Source organism: Pan paniscus, chromosome 8 (genome assembly GCF_029289425.2).
Source record: "Pan paniscus chromosome 8, NHGRI_mPanPan1-v2.0_pri, whole genome shotgun sequence".
Classification (NCBI taxonomy): Eukaryota; Metazoa; Chordata; class Mammalia; order Primates; family Hominidae; genus Pan; species Pan paniscus.
The window spans coordinates 104,259,424-104,286,647 of NC_073257.2; the positions used below are offsets into that span (position 1 = coordinate 104,259,424).

Below are 27,224 nucleotides of genomic sequence, written 5' to 3' on the forward strand. Positions count from 1 at the left end.
ACAGATGAATTGCAAGCTTACCTAGAGATGGTAAAGGTTTGTCTCCAAACCTCTTTTTTTTTTTTTTTAATTTTTCATAGAGATGGGATCTTCTTATGTTGCCCAGGCTGGTCTCGAACTACCGAGTTCAAGCAATCCACCCACCTCAGCCTCCCAAAGTGCTGGGATTACAGGTATGAGCCACTGCACTCAGTTCTAAACCTTTTTAATGTCAGTATTATTGTAATTATGTGGCTTAAATATATGCAAACCAATGAAATGAATGCCAAAAAATTATTTGATGAAAAGCAATTTGAATTTGCTAGATTTGAATTTAGAAAAAGCTAGATACAACAGCAATCAGGTTTCATTTATTCAAAACGTTATCAAAGTTCAGCAGGAATTCTCTCAGCTCTGAAGAGGGAAAAAGAGAAATTTTAAGAGACGTCTATGTTTTAAAATCTTAAAACTTTGCATTGCGTGCCATGTTGTTGGGTGCCATGTAGCAGTGCTTTTACTCTGTATCTGTAATTCTTAACCATTTTTAAGTTATGGACCCCTTTGAAAATTTAATGAATGTTACAGCTCACTTCTCTCCCTGGAAATACAAATGGAGACATAAAATGCAGTTCTGATGGCTCCTGTACCCTTTTACCCACCTCTGCCTCAAAGCTCATCAACCTATGACTCTACACACCCCAAGCTGCAAAGCATTTCATCACCTTTATACCCATTTAGAAAACTATGCCTTGTATTAGAACAGCAGAACTAAATTCCATAAGGTCTAACTTCAACTTTGCTAAGACCTTATTAATGATATCTCAGACTGGCTAATATAATAACATGCACTGATTTATCAGTGATTTTATTCAACTTAAATAAAAGGATGGCAGGTTTCATTTCTTTTATTGCGTATAATCCTCCCACATGATTAATTGGTTAGGAATTCCTTATTGTCCTTTGCAATGCCAGGCTATAACCCACAAACAACATGACTAATCAACTAACACAGCCTCTAATTCTCAGGGTACAATTTAGGAAAATCAGGCTAGAGTCAGAAAAAGCTCTTGACTTAGAATGGTAGTTGTTCCTTCTCTAAGATATAGTGTTCTAATAAGTAGTCCACAAAGTAATCTATCCTAATAAGGTTTTCCTTTCCACACATTAGGAATCACACAAAAGCATGGGTGGGTAAGAAATGTCAAATCACTTGTTCAAATATACCCAACACATGGCTTTCCTTTCTAAAATTCCTCCACTCTAAAACCCATCTGATTTATGAGTCATGAAAATTCTAATCTGCCACTATTAACCATTTCCACCTCTAAATGATTTTCCCCAGCTGCCTAAACCAAAAACCTGGCAGTCATTCTAGACTCCTCCTTCTCCTTTATTTCCTAGTAAAGGAGTAATCACCAAGTCCTTCCAGGTGAGCTCCTAATTATTTCTTTTTTTTTTTTTTTTTTTTTTTTTTTGAGACAGAGTCTTGCTGTCACGCAGGCTGGAGTGCAATGGCACAATCTCGGATCACCGCAACCTCCGCCTTCTGGGTTCAAGCTATTCTCCTGCCTCAGCCCCTCAAGCAGCTGGGATTACAGGCACCTGTCACCATGCCTAGCTAATTTTTGTAATTTTTTTTTTTTCTTTTTTGAGTCAGAGTCTCACTCTCTCGCCCAGGCTGGAGTGCAATGATGTGATCTCGGCTCACTGCAACCTCCAACTCCCGGATTCAAGCAATTCTCCTGCCTCAGCCTCCTGAGTAGCTGGGATTACAGGCGCCTGCCACCACACCCGGCTAATTTTTGTATTTTTAGTAGAGACGGGGTTTCACCATGTTGGCTAGGTTGGTCTCTTTGGCCAGGTTGGTCTCCAACTCCTGACCTTGTGATCCATCCACCTTGGCCTCCCAAAGTGCTGGGATTACAGGTGTAAACCACCACGCCTAGCCTAATTTTGTATTTTTAGTAGAGATGGGGTTTCACCATGTTGGCCAAGCTGGTCTCAAATTCCTGACCTCAAGTGTTCCACCCACCACAGCCTCCCAAAGTGCTGGGATTACAGGCGTGAGCCACCGTGCCCCTGATTGTTGCTTAAATCTGTCCCTTCCTTTTAATCACTTTAGGTTCTCCCACGTTAACTGGTTTCCCGAGTTTGGTTCCTGACAAAGATATCCTAGAGTAATCATTCTAAAACAAAAATGTGATCACTTCACTCACCAACTTAAAAAAGCCTTACAATAGCTATGTTTCTCAGCTTAAAAATCCTTCAATGTTCCTCACTTGAGAAAGCTGAAGACACGGAATGCTAGAATACTCTTCGTGATCTGGTGGCACTTATCTACTTCTCCAGCCTCATCTCTCTCTTGCCCAACCCTAAATCTCTTGCTCTCTCAGCACACCATGTTGTTTCTTGCCTGTACACAACCTAGTCCCTCTGCTGAAAAAAAAACAACAACAACAACCCTGGCTGAGCATGGTGGCTCACGCCTGTAATCCCAGCACTTTGCGAGGCTGAGGTGAAAGGATTGCTTGAGCCCAGGAGTTCAAGATCCTGTCTCTACAAAAAATTTAAAAATTAGCTGGGCATGGTGGTATGCGCCTGTAGTCCTAGCTACCAGGAAGGCTGAGGCAGGAGGATCGCTTGAGTCCAGGGGTCTGAGGTTGCAGTGAGCTATGATCATGCCACTGTGCTCTGGCCTGAGTGACAGAGCAAGACCACCTGACTTCTAAAAAAAAAAACTATATATAACTTTATATATATATAAATTTAAATATATATATATTTTATATATTTAATAATTTACATATTATATATAAATTTTTAAAAATGAACCCTACCCCATTTTCTTTTTTTTTTTATTTTTTGAGGTGGAGTCACTCTGTCACCAGGCTGGAATGCAATGATGCAATCTAGGCTCACTGCAACCTCCACCTCCCGGGTTCAAGCAACTCTCCTGCCTTACCCTCCTGAGTAGCTGGGACTACAGGTGTGTGCCACCACACCCAGCTAATTTTTGTATTTTTAGTAGAGATGGGGTTGCACAATGTTGGCCAGGATGGCCTCAATCTCTTGACCTCGTGATCTGCCCACCTCAGCCTCCCAAAGTGCTGGGATTACAGGCGTGAGCCACCGCACCCAGCCTCCTACCCCATTTTCTGATCTGCCTGTCAAACTCTGCCCACTCACCTCTAAATAAAGTATTATGATGCCCAAAGATGTTCATGACAGCATCATGTTCAATATTCGAAAACTGAAAACAGCTGAGTATGGTAGCACATGCTTATAGTCCCAGCTACCTGAAAGGCTGAGGTGGGAGGATCTCTTGAACCCAGTTGGAGTCCAGCCTGGGCAACAATGCAAGACTCCATCTCAAATGAAACAAAACAAAACAAAAAAAAAAACAACAAAACAATCTATCTAAATCCCCCAAATATGAAAACATTTTGTATAATGGATTGTTAACATTTTGTTATAATGGATTCCCATAATGGAATATTATGCAATCATCAAAATGTTTATAAATTATATAAAATGTTAAAAATATGGCTATAAAACTGTAAAACTGCATAAACAGAATGATCTCCACTATGTAAATTACATTACTCAGACACAAAAAAGAAATAATTAACAGAAAATATACCAAAACATTAAGAGTATTTGAATCTGATAAATAGAATTATGGGCAATTGGCCGGGTGCAGTGGCTCACACCTGTAATCCCAGCACTTTGGGAGGCCGAGGCAGGCAGATCACGAGGTCAGGAGTTGGAGACCAGCCTGACCTACATGGTGAAATCCAATCCCTACTGAAAATACAAAAATTAGCCGGGCGTGGTGGCAAGCACCTGTAATCCAAGCTACTCAGGAGGCTGAGGCAGGAGAATTGCTTGAACCCAGGAGGCGGAGGTTGCAGTGAGCCGAGATTGCACCAATGCACTCCAGCCTGGGCAACGGAGCGAGGCTCCATCTCAAAAAAATAATAATAATAATAATTACAGGCAACTGGGGTTTTTTATCTGTGTTTTTTCCCTCTCAAGTTTTAAATAGTTAACAGGTATTACTTTCAAAATCGGAAAAACTCCGAAAAATATCTTAAACTATTGAAGACTTTCCTAGAGGCTTCCCAACCACACACAAATTTAATCATTCCTTTGTCTGATTCAAGTACAAACTCTTCTTTGTTGCACACAACACACTCTTGTTTTAGACCTTATCATTCTATATTTTAATACATGTTTGTCATGGAGTTGTCCTAAAACGGGAAATGTATGGCTCAATTTTAATTCCTATCAGCCTTACACCTGGTAGAAACCAGCTAAATGTTTTAATTACTCACACTGGTAGCTACATGTAAATGACCAATAAATGCCTAATCAGTCATTTGTAAATGTAGATCATAAACACACTCAAAAAATATTTACGATGTGCCCAAAATATCCCTGGTACTATCACAGCCCCTGGAGACACTTCAGTGAAAAGGTCCTTGCCCTTGTGGAGCCTACATTCTACTGTGGAAGAACAAAACAAAATAAACCAGCTCATTACAGAGAGTGATGAATACTGTAAGACAATGTAGCATAAGAGGAATTAGGGAAGATGTGGGGAAAGAACAGAACATCAAAGGCATATTGAGGGAGGGGCAAGAGAGAGCAGGGCTGACCTGGGCAGAGTGGGGGCTCAGGGAGGAGACCTGCAGGAGGGGCCAGGAGTTGGGAGAAGGGGCCTGTGGGGGTAGGGGCCTGGAAGGAGGGGAAGGGATGGAGGGAACAGGGAGGGGGGAGCGAACCCAGATGTCCGCCCCCTCCCCCTTCAGAACTGCAGCGCCTCCTGACTGAGCCCCAATTTTGTCAAAATCTGTATATGGTATATGCACAGAAACGAAGCATAAATAATACTTTGTTCATCTGAAAAGCAAGGTTGTTGCACAGTATGGGCACTTTGTCCTATTTTTATAAAATGAAAACTAATAGGCCCCTCCTCTAGAGTGCTGTGTGTTTGTGAGATTCCAAAACAAAAGGTCAGGGAGACTGCACTCCCCTCTTGGTTACCTCTGTGGTCTGAGGTAGGGAGAGCGGAGGAGAGTTCTTACTTCCAGTTAGGTAATATTCTCTGAGTCTCAAATAGGATAATAATCCCTAATTCACAAGAACGTGTAAGGATTACATAAAATTATTTATGTGGAAAGTATGATGCCAGTGCTGGCATTCTGGTCCCCTATATTTGTGTTAGTAGTATCTATTTAGAGGAGGACATCAAAATAATACAACACCCAAAAGCTGGAGCACATGGATTATGATTTTGAACACAGGTGCCAAAAGAAACTTAACAATGTAAATCCCATCCCTTTGATCAGGGAATTCCTTAATAGTTATATGGGTAACAAAAATACTACCTAATGCCAACCTTCTTAACTGTTTATCTGACCTCAGGATTCTACTACTGGTTACAACATCTTTATTTACTTATTTTATTTTTTTCTTTTTTTTTTTGAGACGGAGTCTCCCTGTCGCCCAGGCTGGAGTGCAGTGGCGCGATCTCGGCTCACTGCAGGCTCCGCCCCCCGGGGTTCACGCCATTCTCCTGCCTCAGCCTCCCGAGTAGCTGGGACTACAGGCGCCCGCTACCTCGTCCGGCTAATTTTTTGTATTTTTAGTAGAGACGGGGTTTCACTGTGTTAGCCAGGATGGTCTCAATCTCCTGACCTCGTGATCCACCCGCCTTGGTCTCCCAAAGTGCTGGGATTACAGGCGTGAGCCACCGCGCCCGGCCTATTTTTTTCTTTTTTGAGATGAAATCTCACTCTGTCGCCCAGGCTGGATACAGTGGGGCAATCTTAGCTCACTGCAACCTCCGCCTCCCGGATTCAAGCTATTCTCCTGCCTTAGCCTCTGAGTAGCTGGGATTACAGACGTGCACCACCACACCTGGCTAATTTTTTGTATTTTTAGTAGAGACAGGCTCTCACCATGTTTGCCAGCCTGGTCTCAAACTCCTGACCTCAGGTGATTTGCCCATCTTGGCCTCCCAAAGTGCTGAGATTACATGCGTGAGCCACTGCACCCAGCCTATAATTGCTTTAAATAATGATGTGGCAAAGAGTTGAACAGTCTACCCAAAAAATCAAATGCGAACACAGAAACAGATTTATAATAAATGATCCAAACATTATCTCTCAGCCTTTCCTCCATAAACTCATAAACTTTACTGGTTTTCACTATTTTTAATTCTCTGCTTATCTAGGTTATATTTCTCTGGTCCAAAAAAGGAAAATAAATTTTCCACTCCAGATTGCAAAAGAGAGGTGCTTCTAGATACATTTACCTGTTGTCTCCTTTAGTTGCTGTTTATCTGAAACCTAAGAACTAGGACTCCTGGAGTTTGAGTAGGGGGTTCGATTGTCAGATCACTAAGATGTTTCCTCTGAAATATTCCCTCCCATCCCTAATCAGCCCTCAAAAACCCTACCACATCTTTAAGGTAGAAAATTATTTGCCTTTTATATCTCTGCTTTCTAATCTCACATGCCTGGAATTAATGACTAACTGAATGGGCATACTATATAACCTGTTCTTTGTCGAACAAACCAGAAAATTCCCTCATATATATATATATATATAATTTTTTTTTTTTTTTTTTTGAGACAGTGGCCCGCTCTGTTGCCCAGGCTGGAGTGCAGTGGTGCAATCTCGGCTCACTGCAACCTCCACCTCCTGGGTTCAAGCAATTCTCCTGCCTCAGCCTCCTGAGTAGCTGGGATTACAGGTGCATGCCACCATGCCTGGCTAATTTTTGTATTTTTAGTAGAGACGGGGTTTCATCATGTTGGTCAGGCTGGTCTTGAACTCCTGACCTCGTGATCCGCCCACCTTGGCCTCCCAAAGTGCTGGGATTACAGGCGTGAGCCACCTCACCCAGCCAATTTTTTAAAAAATATTTTAATTTTTTTAGAGACAGGGTCTCACTCTGTCACCTAGGCTGGAATGCAGTGGCACAATCATGGCTCACTATAACCTCAAACTCCTGGGCTCAAGCAATCCTCCTGCCTCAGCCTCCTGAGTAGCTAGAACTACAAGCATATGACATCAGGCCCAGCTAATTTTAAAACATTTTTAATTTTTTTATAGAGACAGGGTCTCACTATGTTGCCCAAGCTGGTTTCGAACACCTGGGCTCAAGCAGTCCTCCCACCTTGGCCCCGCAAAGTGCTACAAATACAGTCTTCAGCAGCCACACCCAGCCTTCTCCTTAATATTTCTAAGTGTTATTGTCAAAATTATCCTGACTCTCATTCTAGTCAGTTCTATTGTTAATAACTCGACATGACAAGTCAGAAACAAACCAAATCACCATTAACAAGATAAATTAACTCCAAAAGAATGAGTTGATCAATGATGAAGCAATAAAGAAAAATCTAACTCTTAAGATATAAGCTAGTGTTCCCATTTATTGGCTGTCATAAACCTTTTATGTCAAAGCAAGAACTCTGCTTACTTCTTGGCATACCAAATCTACACATATGAAGTCACAGGCCAGAACTATGGGGTGTCCATAAAGTCTGCGGAACATAATATTTTATATTTTTACAAACTGAAGATGTCCTTTATAATATTATGTACATTCACCTGTGTTTCCATATTCTACAGATATCTTGTATAGAAATACTAGAACGGGCCAGGCGCAGTGGCTTACGCCTATAATCCCAACACTTTAGGAGGCCAAGGCAGGGGGATCACCTGAGGTCGAGAGGTCGGGACCAGCCTGACCAACATGGAGAAACCCCATCTCTACTAAAATAATACAAAATTAGCAGGGCATGGTGGCGCATGCCTATAATCCCAGCTACTTGGGAGGCTGAGGCAGGAGAATTGCTTGAACCCAGGAGGCGGAGGTTGCGGTGAGCCGAGATCGCACCATTGCACTCCAGCCTAGGCAACGAGAGCGAAACTCCGTCTAAAAAAAAAAAAAAAAAAAACTAGAATGGAGAATCCGTCACAAAAATGTTAAATATACCACATGTAAAGATAAAGGACAAAATTATAACTTGGTTTAAATGTTCATTCATTCATTTAATGAATACCTACTAAGTGTCAGGCACTTCCAGGCACTGATTTATTTCATGGCATTGACCATTTAATTAGTTGCACTGAGTTACTGCAGACAGGGAGTTACTTGTTTTTGATCTTGACCTTGAAATGAGTTTGAATGCTTGAGGAATAAAGCTATTTGGCCACACAATAGTCCTATGCATACATAATCAGTACACAATGTTTCCTTCCCTTTGTGTGTATTAATTCTATGATCACTTCAAATAATATAAAGGCTGTTTTGTGCCCATTTCTGTTTCTCTCCTCTGAGGCCTGCCAACAAGCATTTATATAATAATATTTATTATTTCTGAGAATTATATAATAGTGCTTCTTAGGAGAGAAAAGTAGGCTTTATTCCAAGATGCTAAGTTACTGTAGTACTTTAATTCACTAGTACTTTCCTATTTCAAGTTCACAAAATGCAAATATTGGAATGGTTTCACATTAAGAAGTTTAAATGCCCAGCACCACAAAGAACACTAAAGGGTGTGAAAACTAAATGTAGCAGAACTGAAGTATAATAGGTGAAATGCAGCATTTGAACCCTCACAGGAGCAGCTACCCACAAGGTATAAGGACCAGCTGTAGAAAATTCCTTGTGAAGCTGGTTTCTACTGCAAGTACAGCAACCTTCCCAGGAAAGCCTCCTATAAGTTATGGTTATATTACCTCAACTCTCAAGATCAAAACTTGAGGCTCCATCCTGAATTCTAACTCTGACAACCACACTGGCCCCTAAAGAGAGTCAGTCATGGCCTACAGGGAAATGGTGGTAAGGAGATTCAAATTAGACCTTTGATATCTCCAGAACCAACAAAATCAACCCAACCCTTATAGCAGTCAGAAAATTAAGAGTTTAAGCATTTCTCCCATCACCAATTAAATGTTCATGGATCCAGGAAAACCCTTACACTTACATTGGTGAGTCAGCCATAAGCACAAGCAGATAGTCACACATCTCCACCATTAGTGTGACATGTCTATATATACTCCCTAGTCTTCAGACCACCATGACTAGCTTTCTAGAATAGGCAGTCACCCTAATATACAAAGTGCCTTTTGACGTTCTTCCATGCCTCCTTCTAGCCCCCTCCACTACATGCCATCAGCTAGTGTTTAACTTTGGATTACTGAATATCAACAATATTTCCTCTTTTAAACTCTAATTCTGACTACAATTACAGAAGTTAGGCAAACATCCAAAAGCCACAACAGTATTCCTCTAACAGTATATAATTTTCAGAACACTTTGTACACATACTCTCACAAACCAAACCCTGAAGCTAGGCTCCCTCTCCCCTCCCACCTCCTCCTTTTCCCTTCTGTCCACTCTCTCTCTCCCACTCCGTCCCTCCATTTTCGCAGACTGAGAAAAAGAATCACTGGATAAGTGACTTGACCTCATCACTAGTGACAGAGCCAAGGCTTTAACCAATGTCTTCCTTATTCCAAGTTTCATGGGTTGTCCACTACTGTATGCTCCCCTCCATCTAATTCTCTTTCCTCAGTAAAACCCACACAGCTTAATCAAACTTTTCTTTTCTTTTCTTTTCTTTTTAAGACAGTCTTGCTCTGTCACCCAGGCTGGAGTGCAATGGCGCGATCTCGGCTCACTGCAACCTCCGCCTCCCGGGTTCAAGTGATTCTCCTGCCTCAGCCTCCCAAGTAGCTGCAATTACAAGAGCCCGCCACCACGCCCAGCTAATTTTTGTATTTTTAGTAGAGACAGGGTTTCACCAGGTTGGCCAGGCTGGTCTCGAACTCCTGACCTCAGGTGATCCATCCGCCTCAGCCTCCCAAAGTGCTGGAATTATAGGTGTGAGCCACCACGCCCAGCCTCAAACTTTTCATATTGCAGTAAACAAAGCATAATTTTTTTTTTTTTTTTGAGAGGGAGTTTCACTCTTGTCATCCAGGCTGGAGGGCAATAGCATGATCTCAGCTCACTGCAACCTCCAGCTCCCAGGCTCAAGCAATTTTCCTGCTTCAACCTCCCGAGTAGCTGGGATTACAGGCACCCACCACCACACCCAGCTAATATTTGTAGTTTTTTAGTAGAGACAGGGTTTCACCATGTTGGCCAGGTTGGTCTCGAACTCCTGACCTCAGGTGATACACCCACCTCAGCCTCCCAAAGTGCTGGGATTACAGGCGTGAGCCACCGTGCCTGAGCAACAAAGCATAATCTTTTGATACCTGCAGATCAAAACACTATAAAAAATCAACTTAGCAATGAAAACTAGTTCCAACTGGATGGCATTACACCTTATACAGCCCTTGAAATACATCAAATTGGGCCAGACATGGTGGCTCACACCTGTAATCCCAGCACTTTGGAAGGCTGAGGCAGGTGGATCACAAGGTCAGGGGTTCAGGACCAGCCTGGCCAACATAGTGAAACCCCGTCTCTACCAAAAATACAAAAAATTAGCCGGGCATGGTGGCAGGCGCCTGTAATCCCAGCTACTCGGGAAGCTGAGACAGGAGAATCGCTTGAACCCGGGAGGCAGAGGTTGCAGTGAGCAGAGACCGTGCCATTGCATTCCAGCCTGGGTGACAGTGGGAAACTCCATCTCAAAAAAAAAAAAATACATCAAATTGGCTAACCAATAGAGAAAGCTATGTAAGTAGAAATTTGTTTCTTTGTCAGAGGATATCTAAATTACATTTCTAAGAGGGTTCTTTTGTACTAACTCACGACGAGGTCATAAAGAGTTTAAACAAAGCTAACCACTTTTCAACATGCAATTTTGAAGTATATAGTTTTATATTAACGTTTCTAGTAGCACAAAAACCTAATATTTCCTAACCAATCCCTCTTTTAAATAGAAAATAGATAATGTGGTTTTGCTGGCATTCATATCAACCATGTCATAACAGGTTCTGAAACAGTTTGTGGGGATGAGTAGACCTTAAAGTGGTTTTGCATTGAAATAGTAGTTAAGAAACCAACTAGAGAAGAGTCTTAAATCTAGGTCATACTATCCTTATTCAAAAGCAAGCACAAACAAGACAATTTATATTACCTCCTGAAAAGATGGTCTTAAAAAAAAGAAAGTGGGGGCCAGATGCGGTGGCTCACACCTCTAATCTCAGCACTTTGGGAGGCCCAGGCTGGCAGAGAACTCGAGGTCAGGAGTTCAAAACTAGCCTGGCCAACATGGTGAAACCCCGTCACCCTGTCTCTACTAAAAATACAATAACTAGTGGGGCATGGTGGTGCACACCTGTAATCCCAGCTACCAGGGAGGGTGAGGAATGAGAATTGCTTGAACAGGGAAGGCAGAGGTTGCAGTGAGCCAAGATCATGCCACTGCACTCCAGCTTGGGCGACAGATTCTGTCTTTAAAAAAAAAAAAAAAAAAGGAAACGGACAGAACACAAACTACTTGAAAAAAAAAAAGGAAAAGGAACACAAACTACTTGAAAAATATTGATATTTCCTAAAAATTTATTATGAGTAGGCATATTTGTTTTTAATATCATTTGTATTCCCATGAATTCATGTAAGAAACTTCTTCCTCAGTTATTGATAACCCACCAGCAAAATTAATACTAAGTTATAATTACCTAGACATGTCATAAAATATAAAACTCCTTGCAATCACCTTTAACTTGGGAATAGAAGGAAAAGGAGAGGGATACGCAGGGTGCGGTGGCTCATGCCGGTAATCCCAGCACTTTGGGAGGCAGATGCGGGCAGATCCAAAGTCAGGAGTTCAGGACCAGCCTGGTCAACATAGTGAAACCCCGTCTCTATTAAAAATACAAAAATCAGCCAGGCATGGTGGCACATGCCTGTAGTCCCAGCTACTTGGGAGGCTGAGGCAGGAGAATCGCTTGAACTCAGAGATGGAGGTTGCAGTAAGCCGAGATCATACCACTGTACTCCAGCTTGGGGAACAGAGTGAGACTTTGTCTCAAAAAAAAAAAAAAAAGGAGAAGGATAAAGGCAGAGATACAGACAGAAAGTATGGAATAATTTGAATTTTTTTTCCAAATTAAATTTGAATCCAGGCAATCTGCTGCTAAAGCCTGCTTCTGTGACAAATTATCAACCAGAACCTGGGTAAGTCACTTCCTATTTTGGGACTTTGATTTCATAATATTAAAAAATATGTAAAGTAAAATATGTAAAGTAAAAAACAGAAAAAATTATAACCGATGAATCTTCATGGTGTCATACTTACAGTCACTGTATTTTTTTCTTTCTGCATTTCTACAAATACAAAATTTTTTAAAAACACAACTTCCAGGGTATCTCATAGGGTCAAGTACAGATTCAGTCCAGCTTCTTACATCTACACTGCACTATTAAGCGATGTCCTAGAGATAGAACAGTCAAGGGAGTAGGAGCCATGGGCTCTGGAGGCAACTTTGCCAATACTAGCTGTGATCTTAAGCAAACAGTGTAAATGCACTGAACCTCAATTTATTTGTCAATATAACAAGGATAATAGGCCGGGCACAGTGGCTCATGCCTGTAATCCCAGCACTTTGGGAGGCCGAGGTGGCAGATCACGAGGTCAAGAGTTCAAGACCAGCCTGACCAAGATGGTGAAACCCCATCTCTACTAAAAATATAAAAATTAGCTGGGCATGGTAGCACGCACCTGTAATCCCAGCTACTCACGAGGCTGAGGCAGGAGAATCTCTTGAACCGGGGAGGCAGAGTTTGCAGTGAGCCGAGATCACGCCACTGCATTCCAATCTGGGTGACAGAGCACGACTCCATCCCCCCAAAAAACAAAAACAAAACAAAAAAATAAGCAAGGATGACAATAGTCCTCCTATGTCAAAGGAGTTCCTATCTCAAAGGAGTTCCAGTGAGAAACTATATGTAAAGTGCTTGGCACAGGGCCTGGCCCATAGGTAAATGCTGGATCCTCACATTACTACAATGGTCAAAGGCTCTGATCATGAAGGTACCATCAGACAGGAAAAAAGAACAAATGGCATTACACGGAAGTTTGGGGATATTTAGAATGCAGTGTATGAAAAATCGGCAATTCACTTTGGTAGGCCAAGGCAGGCAGATCACTTGAGGTCAGGAGTTCAAGACCAGCCTGACTAATAGGGCGAAATTCCATCTCTACTAAAAATACAAAAATTAGCCAGGTGTGGTGGTGGGCACCTGTAATTCCAGCTACTTGGGAAGCTGAGGCAGGAGAATCACTTGAACCCGGGAGGTGGAGGCTGCAGTGAGCCAACATAACCTGCACTCCAGCCTGGGTGACACCACTGCACTCCAGCCTGGGTGACAGGGTGAGACATTGTCTCAAAAAAAAAAAAAAAAAAAAATCAGTAATCCGTATTATGACAAGATCATGCAAAGCCTATGGTCACCATTACAATAAGAATAATCATAACCCTACGTTTATGGGATACTTTACTATGGGCCAGGCACTGTGCTACGCACTTTATATTTAGTTTCACATTTTAACTCATACAAGGCCAAAAACTAATATTATTCCCATTTTACAGGTGAAGAAATTGAGAACCAGCACGTTTATATAATTTGTTTATGATTACAAAGCCAATAACTTGCAAAGTGGAGATTTAAATCCAGGCAATCTGCTGTCAAAGCTTGCTTGTGACAGAAATTATCAACCTGAACCTGGGTAAGTCACCTCACATGTTGGGACTTTGATTTTATCCTCTGTAAAATGAGCATAGTAGTCTAGAATAGGTGCTCTCAAAAGTCCCTCCTAAACTTTTCTTGACAGCAATGCTATTTAAACCCAAATTTACAACATAAAGGAAATAGCTCTAGTCCTTTTATTAAATTGATGCATAAGTAATTTGTGGGTTTTGCCATTACTTTTTTGCCATAATGGTAAAACCCACAATTACTTATGCACCAAACTAATACATATCTAGGCTTCCTTGACTTGTAGAAATATAGAAAGAGTCACATATATAATTCCCCCCAGTGGAGTGCCTCTCTGTTCTTGAGCTCTGTTGCTGAGAGGTACATCACCAAGATGCATTAGCCTAATAGAAAACTTCACTAACTCCCTCTGAATGGAGTCCAAAGAGAATCTTACTTAAAATGAATTCTACCTGACAGCACCTGCACTACATGGACGTTAAGGACACATACAACAAAATTAGCTAGAACTGTAGGACCTGAGTTCAGTCACTCTACCTCTCAGGATCTCAGTCTCCCTATTTATAGAAATGAAGTGACTTTTAGATAAAAGTAATCCCTAAGAAAGCAGCCACCAAAACCCAGAGAAACCAATAAACTTTATTAGAATAAAGAAGTATTATAGTTTGTAAAACAACATTCAAATACAGTGATTGCTAGGCCGGGCATGGTGGCTCATGCCTGTAATCCCAGCACTTTGGGAGGCCGAGGCAGGTGGATCACCTGACATCAGGAGTTCAAGACCAGCCTGGTCAATATGGTGAAACCCCGCTTCTACTAAAAATACAAAAAATTAGCCAGGCGTGGTGGCGGACGCCTGTAATCCCAGCTACTCGGGAGGCTGAGGCAGGAGAATTGCTTGAACCCGGGAGGCAGAGGTTGCAGTGAGCCGAGATCATGCCACTGCACTCCACCCTGAGCAACAAAAGTGAAACATTGTCACACACACACACACACATAAAATACAGTGATTGCTTTTGCAATATAAGCCATGTAAGTAAAGCTACTCAAAATCTATCGTGTTGGCAGAAACTGGCAAAAAAGAAGCAGTGCAGGGTAGAATGGGTTTCTTTAAAAATTTTAACATACATTAGAGTAGATTACTGCAGAAAGACTCTTTTATTAATAGCTCAAAAATCTGTTAAATAAAAAATAAAGTTGCTATTCTATAAAATAAACTCTGATTTAAATAAAATCACATTTGCCAGAATAAATATTTTGAAAAAGTCATCAAAACCACTTATTTTCTTCCTTTTTTAGAAAAATTATTTCAATAAATGCACATACACAAAATTCTGCACACAAGACTCAGGTGTTCTTTGTTTCTAACACAAACTTGGTACAGTTATCAACAGAAATCAAGTCTAATATCCCAGCCAAAGCACAACCAACTTCCTCCTCTGATCCTAAAATTGCTCCAAAACCCTAAGCTCTGTTTTATGAAAAAGAAATGAGACATAATGTATATGTAATTCTTCCCGAGGCCAAATAACTAATGCTCAATTTTGAATCAAATCTGTCCTCCTACAAATCTTTTGGCCATTTTTGCCTATCCAATAGCATCACCAGGGATGGAAAGATGAGACTAAACTGAATCCAGTCCATTTGGCTCTTATTAGCATCATTGGTGAATGGTTTGCTGTGTAACAACTGGCAATCCCTATACTCCTCGTCGATATCAGGTTTGATGAAACTATGTGGATTTAATCTCTCCCTAATCCCCATGCCAGGAGATAATTCACCAATAGCTAGTTGTATTCAGAGTCAACTCCCAGAAAAAGATAACAAGATCTGTCTATATTATCAGCTCCCAAAACTCCCTATAAGATTTTAGGTTATCCTCTAAAACTGAACTCAGGTAGGGAGCATGAGAATAAAGAGAGGGAATGTTAGAAAAAGAGGGCCTTTCCTACCAAATGCAGCCTCCCTGCTCTACCCCCTCCAAAAATAAGCACATAAATTCCAGAAAGCAAATTCCTCCTTTTCTCTATGAAATGAATCCCACCTTGCAACATCTCATTTTATTAAAATAAACAAACTTTAGAATGGGAAAAAATATAACTTAATATTGAAATCGTCCATTCCTGAAGGATCCTTGTGAAAATTCCTTGTGAAGATCCTCTCTCATCAAAGTTAAAAATCATTACTCTAGCCTAGAGAGTCATGTCCTTCTCAATAACCTCATCTCTTCCTTCATGAATGGGAGCCACTCCAAACATCTGTAATGTAAAGAGATGAAGACTGCATCTGCACCTGACACTATACCTCTCTCAAACTGTCAGCTCTACCAAGCACTCCTCAAAGGATTTCTGCTTCATTTCCTTAACCATCCAAATTGGGTCTTGTTGGAGGCCTTCCCCTCTCCCCTTTTTCTTTAACTGAGCCTAGAAGCTTACAGCCAAATCAACTTCTAAGTGAAGGATAAGTGTTTGCCTGGGAGCAAAAGCCGCCTGTGAACACACACCCGCACTACGCCTTTCCAACCCAAGATGCCCAGGACACTGCCAACTGCTATGGCTGTGGACTAGATCAGAAAGCAAGAACAGAAATAAGGACACTCTTCATTTCAACCTTTTTGTCTGGGGCACTTCCTGAGTTTTTCATTGGCATTTAACACCAAGACACAGGACTCATTTTTCATTAAAGTTGCAAGACTTTCACTTTGCCCAGTTTCAAATGATGTAATTGATCTGTATTTTCTTAACCCAACTGATGAAGGACACTGCAGCTTTAAATATTTCAGTGCTAGCTAGCAAATAGACTCCATTGCAATATGGCTCTGAAGGTCACGTCCTATTGTCTCTTACCTCCGAAAAAAAAAAATCCTTCTTCTAGGTAACATGGAGAGGGGTGCCCTTAGAATTTCCACTCTTCCATCTCCTTCCCTTACACAGTAGTGAGTGTTTATTAGAATCTCACACTCATAATTTTCCCAGCAGGGGCAATATGCTGATTGTTATTAATGATTCTAGCACCTTAGCGAGACATAAACACATGTGTTCACATTAGTTTAACTGAGCATACGCAACCGTCTGAAATAGCACCACTCAAGGGTTGTTAACCTCTTTAAGAGTAAAGCCAGGGTGGTTTGGGTGTGGACCGCTTGCAGGCGGCACCCTGAGCTCAGGATTGCATAACCTGAAATGTGTAGCTACTCAAAATGATAGGAATCTCAGCCTACTCATCCTGGGACTATGCCGGCACCTTGCCACACACTTGCAGCTTTATTTGTCAAAGGAAGTCAAAATAAGAGGTACAAACACCATGAAGGAGAAAATAAACTAAAAGAAAAAGGCTTCTTCTACCCTGAAGGGACGAATACGATTCCTCCAGTAATCACAATGTTCTCCCAACCTCATCCTCTGATAATGGAACAGCCCTAAAGAACTGGAGGCTTCGGAAGGGGAAAGAGGAGCTGGACATTGCTGCCCTTTTTAAATATAAGCGGGTGGATGATTAAAAGTCAGAGAAGTGGCAAAAGGAGCGGGGCAGAGGGAAGGAGTGTGCAGGTGCAGCAGAGTATTACCTGAAATGGCAACAGATTGTTACCATTATCCGTCCGGAAAGCGTTATCCTCCATCCAGGACTTGGAAGTGAGAGGGGCCGCGCGAGGGAACTTGGGCGGCGCGATCACGTTGCTGGAGAAGGGCTTTTTGAGCGGCGAGATGGGGTTGAGCGGGGAAGGCACCCCGACACCCACACCCACGCCCACACCGACCGCCCGGCGAGGGTCCCGGCCCGCCTGCAGGCCGCCCCAGGGGTTGGACGGTGCGCTCCAGGCTGCATTCACGCTTTGGTGCGTGTTCCAGCTGGACGAGGCCGACGAGGCGGCGGCTGCGGCAGCAGCGGCTGCAACCGCCGAAGACGAGGACGGCTTGCTGGTCATGATGGGCTGGTGGCCGTACGCCGCGGCGGCGCTCCTCTGCGCGTAGGGCGCCTGGCTGGGGCTGGCGGGTGAGCGGCGCTGCTGCGGGGGCTGCGCCTGTGGGGGCTGCGCTGGCTGTGCCGGCTGCGGCGCGGGCGCAGGCGGCGGCGGCTGCTGGTGGTGCTGGGTCTGCGCCAGGCCGATCTGCGGGGAGAAAGTGCCTCCGAAGACTGGGTTGACATGGTGCGGGAAGTTCTGGAAGAGCATGGTCCCGTTGACTGGGGTGATCCCCTGGAAGAAGCTGTCCTCTACCGCGTTGGTGGTGCCCGTGGACCAGGTGCTGCCGAAGGACGGCGACAGCGACGCGCCCGGTGCCGCGGGCTCCTGAGGCGGCGGCGGCGGCTGCTGAGGGGGCTGATGGAAACTCAAGCCTGGCAGGAGCGGTGATTCCATCTGCATCTTGTCCGGGCCGTTGGGGGCCGGGGGGGCAGCGGCTGGGCTGAGGGCCGGCACTGCGCTGTTTTCCTCCGGCTTGGGGGTCTCTGAGGAGAGGGGCGTGGACGGGGCTTCGGATACGCTGGACTCAGGTTGGGGCTGCTGCTGCTGCCGCTGCTGCTGCTGGGGCTGGGGCTGGGTTTTGCTTTTGTCCATCAGTAAATCATCCTGCATGGTTTGCGCAGCTGAAACGGGAAAAAAGAGAGACGCGTTATTGTCAATGTGATCATGAATGTCCCTCGCTGAAGCGGGCGGGTGTTTCACTTGCGAAAATCCATCGCCACCGCTACTAGCCAATTGCAATGCAAATCCATAATCTCCCATTTAGAAGAACAGGTCAGGCTGTTGGGTGGGGGATAGGGAAGGTGTCGAGCAAGGTCTCTAAAAATACTGTGAGAGCGTCTTCACCCTTTCAGATGTCTTGGTTCCTTTTCTGTATTAGTGAGAGATGTGCTTATAAGACAGAAAAGACAGCAATTTCGCCACGTCTCTTTTCCCTTCACCGGAACTCAGAGCGTTCGCCCTGCAATGAGAAACTGATTCTGGTTCCTGTTTTTTCCCAAGCACCACCCTCCCCCAGTTATTTGCATACGTCAATAAATACTGCTGCGTCCTTCAGCAAGGTTAAAAAGACACCGCACACACGACCCTTTCTTCTCCCTTCCCCAGCTCGAACACTTTTTAAAAAAACAAAACAAAACAAAAAAACCAGTATTAGCCCTCTTGATTAGCAAACTGCCTTCTTGCGTTGGTAATTGTTTCATTTAGCTGCAGCGAACCACGAGGGAGGAATCCTTGGCATTTGTTAGAAGGACTCAGCTGCACAATCATTCTCTGGCCTCCCAGTAGCTGCAGCTACTCCATTTTGTTAGGAGACAGTTAATTTAAAAAAAAAAAAACGTTTTTAAAGAAGTAAAAACCTACTGAAACGTTTGGAAGTGCTTGCTTCTTGTTACTCTAAGGATTATGGTTTTTCTGCTTATTCCCAAATTTTCTTGTCTCCAATTCTGCCGCACAAGAGATTTCTTGGCATCGCAGTGCTTCAGGTCTCAACAGGAGCCTAAGAATTTCTCTGCAGAGTGGAGAAATGCTTCTGGTTGGATTTAAGGTCAGAGAGTGCGCGCGAGCGAGCGAGCGCCTGTGAGATAGGGTGGGGGTGGGGCTTTAAAAAAAACCCTCAGAGATTTAAGTGGACAGTCAAGATAATTCTGGGGTTGCCAGATTTTCAATTTTGAATCCTCCTGCTGCTGTCTTGGTCACAAGACTTTGGCAAATTTAGAATCCATTCTCTTATCACTAGTATTAGCAGCGAAACACTATGGTTTGAAGACCCTGAATTACCATATGCTAGCAAAAGTGTTAAAAATAGAGGAGTACAAAGTCCCAAATTTTCATACATTGTAATTATAGTGCATTGCCATCACTGCTTCATTTAGCCATATAAGGAGTGTATGGTATTTTCCATCTCACAGAGAAGGGCTATATTCACCTCTACCATACAGCCTGTTTTCTTATTCAAGGATGAAAATTACTAATCACTCAAAACCCGGAGACTGCCATACATGTAGTTAGCTTGTCCTTAGAACATGTTAATTGCTTTAAATATATAAATATTACAGTGCTGAGACCCTAAAAACAAATATTTTGAAATGTTAAAGGGGCATATGACCAAACATATAATTATTTTTAGATGATGATTCAGTACAATTGCAACAAAGTTATTAACAAATTTAATGCAGTTACTTAACCCAGATACTTGGAGAGGAATCTTTCTCAGGACACTTGTGAAAAGGCATTCAGATACACACAGAAGCTCTGCCTCTAGACATCCTCATGATAATAATTATTGTTAAAATCAAGGTATCAGAAAATGAAAATATTAACTATTATGCAAAATATATCAGACAAGAAATGGGATTAAAAGTAGTTCTATTATTTTATTAGAGACTATCATTAAAATGGTTCATTAGTATCTTTTATTTCAAAGTTTCATACACAAAATAGTGGTGGGCTAAAGGAAATGCTTCGCAGCCACCTTGCTCTCCCTTCTATTCCTCATTCCCCTGCCTTTCCTCCCTTCAACGCCCCCAGGGAAAAAAACCCAACTCAATATAATATACAACACAGATTGCCGGCTACTACCAATAAAATCTATTTAAGATTGCTTTTATGTTCCTCAGTTCCCTTGGTCTAAAACAATGGCTTTGATCAGTATTGCAAAAATACAATACAAAGAGGCAAATGAAGCTTTGATTTAGACAGCACAAAGTTCTATTGCTGCCAAAGAAGATGGTCATAGAAAGAGACATTTTCATACTTGGTTTAAACGGTGCTGCAGTAAACCATTATAATCTGAGATTTGAGTCACTTCCAGTGAGCTAGAATTGTCTTTATAATAGCCATATCATCATGGCTGAAATAGGCATTTGATTATAATTTTAATATCACTCAGCTTTTCCGGTTGCTTGTATCAATGCTTGCTGTTAATGCCTTCAGTTTAAACTACATGCTCTTCATGGAAAAATTAATGCTGTACCTCAGCAAAAAAGCCAAAAAGTAAGCTGGACTCAGAACATTTTATAGTAGCTGTAATCAATGTTAATATATTCATTGAATTTTAAAAATTTTATACCAGGAACACCCATTTCTCTCCTCAACACTCCTTAAAAATATAAATTTTGCTTTCTGCATAAATTCACTCTGTCAAGGTCAAGACCCACCTTTAATAAATAAGACCTTTTCAAACAAAAGGTAAGCAATAGATTAACATAAAATTTGCAAAGGTAGTATTCAACGTCTCTCAGCAACTGCCTGTATAGTTTGTTTTGTGTTCTTGGGGTTGTTTTTTGTTTTTTTGGGTTTTTTCTTGTTGTGTTTTTGTTTTTGCTTATTTACAGCAAAGTGAGAAATAGATACCTCCTTCCCCTCCCCCACCACACACAATAGATATTCTTTTACATGCAATAACCCAATTTCAAGTAACAAAATCTTAGTAGCAGTTACCTTTGAGTGTCCAGTTTTTAAGAATCGATAAAATTTAAAAGTATACAGTATTTATTTTCTTCTTTCAGGTTGATTATGTGACCGCTCTGGCAAAAGCACTTTGACAACTGTAAGATGAGAGGGCATGCGCACACAAGGAACTGTGGGGGCTGAAGTCCTTCACAAGGTACTCGGTCTGACTTCAGCACGTTCAGCCGGGAAAGGAGGAAGTCTCACAAATACAGATTCTGAGGGGAAAAGGTTGTGTCCTGATTACATTATATCCTCCTAACCAATCTAAATCACGAGTTGTTGAAATAAAAGGGAAAAAAATAAACCGGTTTGTCAACTTGCCATAGGAAGCCAGGATAAAGGGAAACTGAATTGTAGTATTCAGAATAAATAAACCAAGCAGAGCTACCTTAAATGGTTAGAATGGTAATGACTGGGTAGCCAGCAACAGGAATCCTACTAGAAAGAGACTGGGGTGGAGAGGAATAGGCAAGGGAGGGTGAACTACTGGAGAATGTTAGATACTTAAAATCTGACCATACTTAAACACTTAAATAATTTTTTAAATTTTTCAGCAGAGATGGCATAAAAGAATCACTTTTAATTTAGAATAAAAAACACCTTAATGTTAAATGTGATGTCAACCTTGGAGGGTCAGGTAAAAATAGATTTTAGTCATAAATTTTTGACATCCACCAGATTTCTTGTATTTTAGTTTTCAATGCAGGAACAAATCACTTATTTTAAGATTGTACCTGATAAGCTCTGAACCAACTCACCTCCTTATTTTTACTTGTCAAAATAAAAGTTCACCTTGCATTATTCATACAAAGGATTACTCAAATAAAATTCAACTCTTATACTAAAATAATATTTGGTGAAATATTTAAAAACAATTGTATATGTTGCCGGGCAGGGTGGCTCATGCCTGTAATCCCAGCGCTTTGGGAGGCCGAGGAGGGCGGATCACCTGAGGTCAGGAGTTCGAGACCAGCCTGGCCCACATGGTGAAACCCCATCTCTACTAAAAATACAAAAATTAGCTGAGCATGGTGGCAGGAGCCTGTAATCCCAGCTACTCGGGAGGCTGAGGCAGGAGAATCGCTTGAACCTGGGAGGTAGAGGTTGCAGTGAGCTGAGATCAGGCCACTGCACTCCAGCCTGGGTGACAGAGTAAGACCCTGTCTCAAAAAAAAAACTAATAATAATAACAATTGTACATGTTTAGTGTTACATTGCATAAGACAATGACTTCTTTCTTTAAGACAAACAGTAGATACAGTTTTCTTTTTTTTTGAGATGGAGTCTCTCTCTGTTGCCTAGGCTGGAGTACAGTGGTGCGATCTCAGCTCATTGCAACCTCTGCCTCCTGGGTTCAAGCGATTCTCCTGCCTCAGCCTCCCAAGTAGCTGGGACTACAGGCGCATGCCACCACGCCCAGCTCATTTTTTGTATTTTTAGTAGAAAAGGGTTTTCACTGTGTTAGCCAGGATGGTCTCGATCTCCTGACCTCGTGATCCGCCCGCCTCTGCCTCCCAAAGTACTGGGATTACAGGCATGAGCCACCGCACCTGGCCAAGTTTCTATTAAAAACTGTTTTTTGGTATGGTTTTTCCTATTTTAACCTCATGATTCCAAGGCTAGAATCTCACAACATATTAAAATCAATTGCTATTATCTATAGCTTCTGAAAGCAATAGTTCAAGAACCGGTTTGTTCACGTAGGCAGAAGATATTTCTTGTGGGATTTGGTTCAGTGCCACTCACCCAAGGGGTTAGCAATAAATGTCAGTTGATGACTATGCTGATTGAACTTGTAACTGAAAATGTCATCATTTAAAATTGTCTTAATTTTCTATTTCCCTTCTTCACCAATCAGAACTGAAGTATTACCAGAAACCACTGATTTGCAGCATATTGTAATCTTTGTTTCTAGTTATTTCTTAAAACAAACAAAAACCTAAGAAAAGAGTCTTTTTTTTTTTTTTTTTTTGAGACTGAGTCTCGCTCTGTCACCCAGGCTGGAGTGCAGTGGTGTGATCTCGTCTCACTGCAACCTCCACCTCCCAGGTTCAAGTGATTCTCCTACCTCAGCCTCTTGAGTAGCTGGGATTACAGGCGCATGCCACCAATTCCCAGCTAATTTTTGTATTTTTAGTAGAGAAAAGGTTTCACAACAGTGGTCAGGCTGGTCTCAAACTCCTGACCTCGTGATCTGCCCACCTCGGCCTCCCAAAGTGATGGGATTACAGACATGAGCCACCGTGCCTGGCCAAGAATCTATTTTTTGACCCCCTAAGATTCTAGCCTAAGTCTGCAAGAAAAGAATCATTTTGAACGAATCCACCAAAAGATCTACGTAAAACAACTAAATGTTTACTTATTCCTACTGTAATGTGACCTTAGCTTATATTTCCCATTTTTTCTCTTCCTCTAGCCTCCTAAAGAAAGCTCCACTTTTGCCAAGGTGCTGTGGTCACTATTTGGATTCCAAAATTTGCAAGGATCAACCCAAGGTTAATGTTATTCCTGAAGACTTTGCTAACCTACCAAACTTTTGCCACATTTTCAAGTATTCTAACTAAAATAAAATAGCCGGGCACGGTGGCTCATGCCTGTAATCCCAGCATTTTGGGAGGCCGAGGCGGCTGGATCACCTGAGTTCAGGAGTTTGAAACCAGCCTGACCAACACGGTGAAACCCCGTCTCTACTGAAACTATAAAAAATTAGCCAGATGTGGTGGCAGGCGCCTGTAATCCCATCTACTCGGGAGGCTGAGGCAGGAGAATCACTAGAACCTGGGAGGTGGGGGTTGCAGTGAGCCAAGACCGCACCATTGCACTCCAGCCTGGGAGACAGGGCAAGACTCCATCTCAAAAATAAACAAAATAGGCCAGGCGCGGTGGCTCAAGCCTGTAATCCCAGCACTTTGGGAGGCCAAGGCAGGCGGATCACGAGGTCAGCAGATCAAGACCATCCTGGCTAACACGGTGAAACCCCGTCTCTACTAAAAATACAAAAAATTAGTCGGGCATGGTGGCAGGCGCCTGTAGTCCCGGCTACTCGGGAGGCTGAGGCAGGAGAATGGCGTGAACCCGGGAGGCGGAGCTTGCAGTGAGCCAAGATCGCGCCACTGCACTCCAGCCTGGGAGACAGAGCGAGACTCCATCTCAAAAACAAAAAAATAAAATAAAATAAAAATACCCTTCATAATGTCCTTATAGCTTTAAGAAATGGATTTTCAAGTACTCTAAAGTAAAATAATCCTTCATAACATCCTTACAGCTTTAAGAAATAGATTTTTTAAATTATTTGAAATTAGGATGTCAACTTTTTTTTTTTTTTGAGACGGAGTCTCACTCTGTTGCCCAGGCTGGAGTGCAGTGGCACAATCTCGGGCTCACTGCAACCTCCGCCTCCTGGGTCCAAGCGATTCTCCTGCCTCAGCCTCCCAAGTAGCTGGGGTTTCAGGCACCCACCACCACGCCCAGCTAATTTTTTGTATTTTTAGTAGAGACGGGGTTTCACCGTGTTAGCCAGGAGTGTCTTGATCTCCTTACCTCATGATCCACCCGCCTCGGCCTCCCAAAGTGCTGGGATTACAGGCAAAAGCCACCACGCCCGGTCTAGGATGTCAACTTTTAATCAGTAACATAGAAATTTTTAAGTTATTCCTTTCAAAGTTATGACTTGAAATGGTTTCTCTGGGCATTTGTTAATCCACCTGACTCCAAGTGCAGGTCTATTAATATGCACAATGGACAAAAATAAACTTTGGCTCTAACCCTTGTTAAACCATAATTAACACTGCCCATACTTAATGGGACTGTATTGTATTGAAAAACACACTAATCTCTGCTTTTTTTCCCCTAAAATGAGCCTCAAATCTAAAAAGAAAATGACTCGAACATAAGCACCAAGGTATAAATACAGACGAAGAAAAGAAAAATTATCAGAGAACCCTCAACAAGAACAAAGCCCTTCTCTACTGAAATGTTGTTTTTTTACTTAACCATAAAAGAGGTACCTTCTTTATTTTTTTATTGTTTTTTCTGAGACAGAGTCTTGCTGTGTCACCCAAGCTGGAGTGCAGTGGCACGACCTCAGCTAACTGCAACCTCCACCTCCCAGGTTCAAGCAATTCTCCTGCCTCAGCATCTTGAGTAGTTGGGACTACAGGCACGCACCACCAAGCCTAATTATTTTATTTTATTTTATTTTATTTTATTTTATTTTATTTTATTATTTGTTTTGAGATGGAGTTTCACTCTTGTTGCCCAGGCTGGAGTGCAGTGGCGCGATCTCAGCTCACCATGACCTTTGCCTCCCCAGGTCAAGCGATTCTCCTGCCTCAGCCTCCCGAGTAGCTGGGATTACAGGCATGTGCCACCATGCCCAGCTAATTTTGTATTTTTAGTAGAGATGGGGTTTCTCCGTGTTGGTCAGGCTGGTGTCGAGCTCCCGACCTCAGGTGATCCACCCACCATGGCCTCCCAAAGTTCTGGGATTACAGGCTAATTTTTATATTTTAAGTAGAGACGGGGTTTCACCTTGTTCACCAGGCTGGTCTCGAACTCTTGACCTCAAGAGATCCGCCTGCCTCAGCTTCCCAAAGGCTGGGATTACAGGTGTGAGCCAACGCACCTAGCCAAAAAAGAGGCACTTTCTGAAATTTTATCTTGAGATCACAGAACTTCACCTTAAACCACTGCCCCCCATCCTTTGTTTTGTTTTTGTTTTTGTTTTTCTTTGAGACAGAGTCTTGCTCTGTCATCTAGGCTGGAGTGCAGTGGTGTGATCTTGGCTCACTGCAACCTCTGCCTCACAGCATAAACCCCTTTCGAGTAGCCATTAAAGGCTATAAAAATACTTCACAGAATTAACTCACTGAGATACATAGTTATTCCTCGGTATCTTGTGGGCTTAGTTCCAAACCCCCTACCCCACCAAATATCAAAATCCATGGATGCTCAAGTAAGTTCCTTATGTAAAATGGCATAGTATTTGCATACAACCTATGCACATCCTCCTGTATACTTTAAATCATCTCTAGGTTACTTATAATACCTAATACAATGTAAGTGTTATGTAAATAGTTGTTATACTATATTGTTTAGGGAATAATGACAAAAAAAGTTTGTAAGTGTTCAGTACAAATGCAAGCATTCACTTTTTTTTCCAAATATTTTTGATCTGCGGTTGGTTGAATCAAAGAATATGTGGATATGGAACCCACAGATAAGAAAGGACAACTGTACATGGGTCAAATACATCATTTTGAGCTTCCTTCCTTCTTTTCCTTCCCTACTTACATCCCTAGCACAATGCTTATATGTCCTGGGTAGTTGGTAGGTGCACTATACATGCTTGCTAAATATACGGATAAATGGATGGATGAATAAAGCATAGTTTTTCTATTACTTAAAACAGCCAGGTTCAAGTTAAGTATTAAATTCATTTAGAAGAGCAATTAATATTCCCTTAGCTGCAAGGATGGGAAGGGGAGTGGTATAAAATAGAAAACCATTTGGCTTTTATGATGTTCAGTAGTATGTAGACTATTTGATTACCATCATGAAGTAACAGACACACACCCCGCCCTTCCACAGAAATTGTTTCTCCAAGATTATAATAGACGCCCTGAGCTAAGTCCAATGGATGTTTGTCAGTCTATCTTGCTTGACCTTGCAGCAACATTGACATAACTGACCACTCTTTCTGGATATACAGTTATGCATAGCATTAACAATATTCCAGTCAAACCACATACACAATGATGGTCCCAAAGATTATAATGAAGCTGAAAAATTCCAATCACCTCCTCACTTTGTAGCTGTCAATGTCATACTGCAAAAGCATCACTCACGTATTTGTTGTGATACTGGTGTAAACAAAGCCACTGTGCTGCCAGTTTTATAAAATTATAGCACATAAGGCCGGGCATGGTGGCTCATGCCTGTAATTCTAGCACTTTGGGAGGCCAAGGCAGGCGGATCACGAGGTCAGGAGATTGAGACCATCCTGGCCAACATGGTGAAACCCCATCTCTACTAAAAACACAAAAAAATTAGCTGGGCATGGTGGCACGTGCCTGTAGTCCCAGCTACTCAGGAGGCTGAGGCAGGAGAATCTCTTGAACCCTGAAGGCAGAGGTT

At 42.3% G+C, this 27,224-nt stretch overlaps 1 protein-coding gene and 1 long non-coding RNA gene across 15 annotated transcripts in view; one reads left to right on the forward strand and one right to left on the reverse strand.

Moving 5' to 3' along the window:
• CPEB3 (cytoplasmic polyadenylation element binding protein 3) overlaps positions 1–27,224 on the reverse strand; it is a 244,676-nt gene that overhangs the window by 174,400 nt on the left and 43,052 nt on the right. For 7 of the 14 annotated variants that reach the window (XM_034931096.3, XM_008950688.3, XM_034931100.2 and 4 more), the window contains exon 2: positions 17,241–18,259. In XM_034931096.3, coding sequence (XP_034786987.1) covers positions 17,241–18,248 — 1,008 coding nt within the window. In that variant the 5' untranslated portion in view covers positions 18,249–18,259. The other 7 variants (XM_063607814.1, XM_055093135.2, XM_034931093.3 and 4 more) reach the window with 4 other exon arrangements.
• LOC117974690 (uncharacterized) lies at positions 19,049–27,164 on the forward strand. Its single transcript, XR_004664794.3, has 3 exons — positions 19,049–19,182; positions 21,146–21,317; positions 23,506–27,164. It is a non-coding gene; the product is annotated as an uncharacterized LOC117974690 (long non-coding RNA).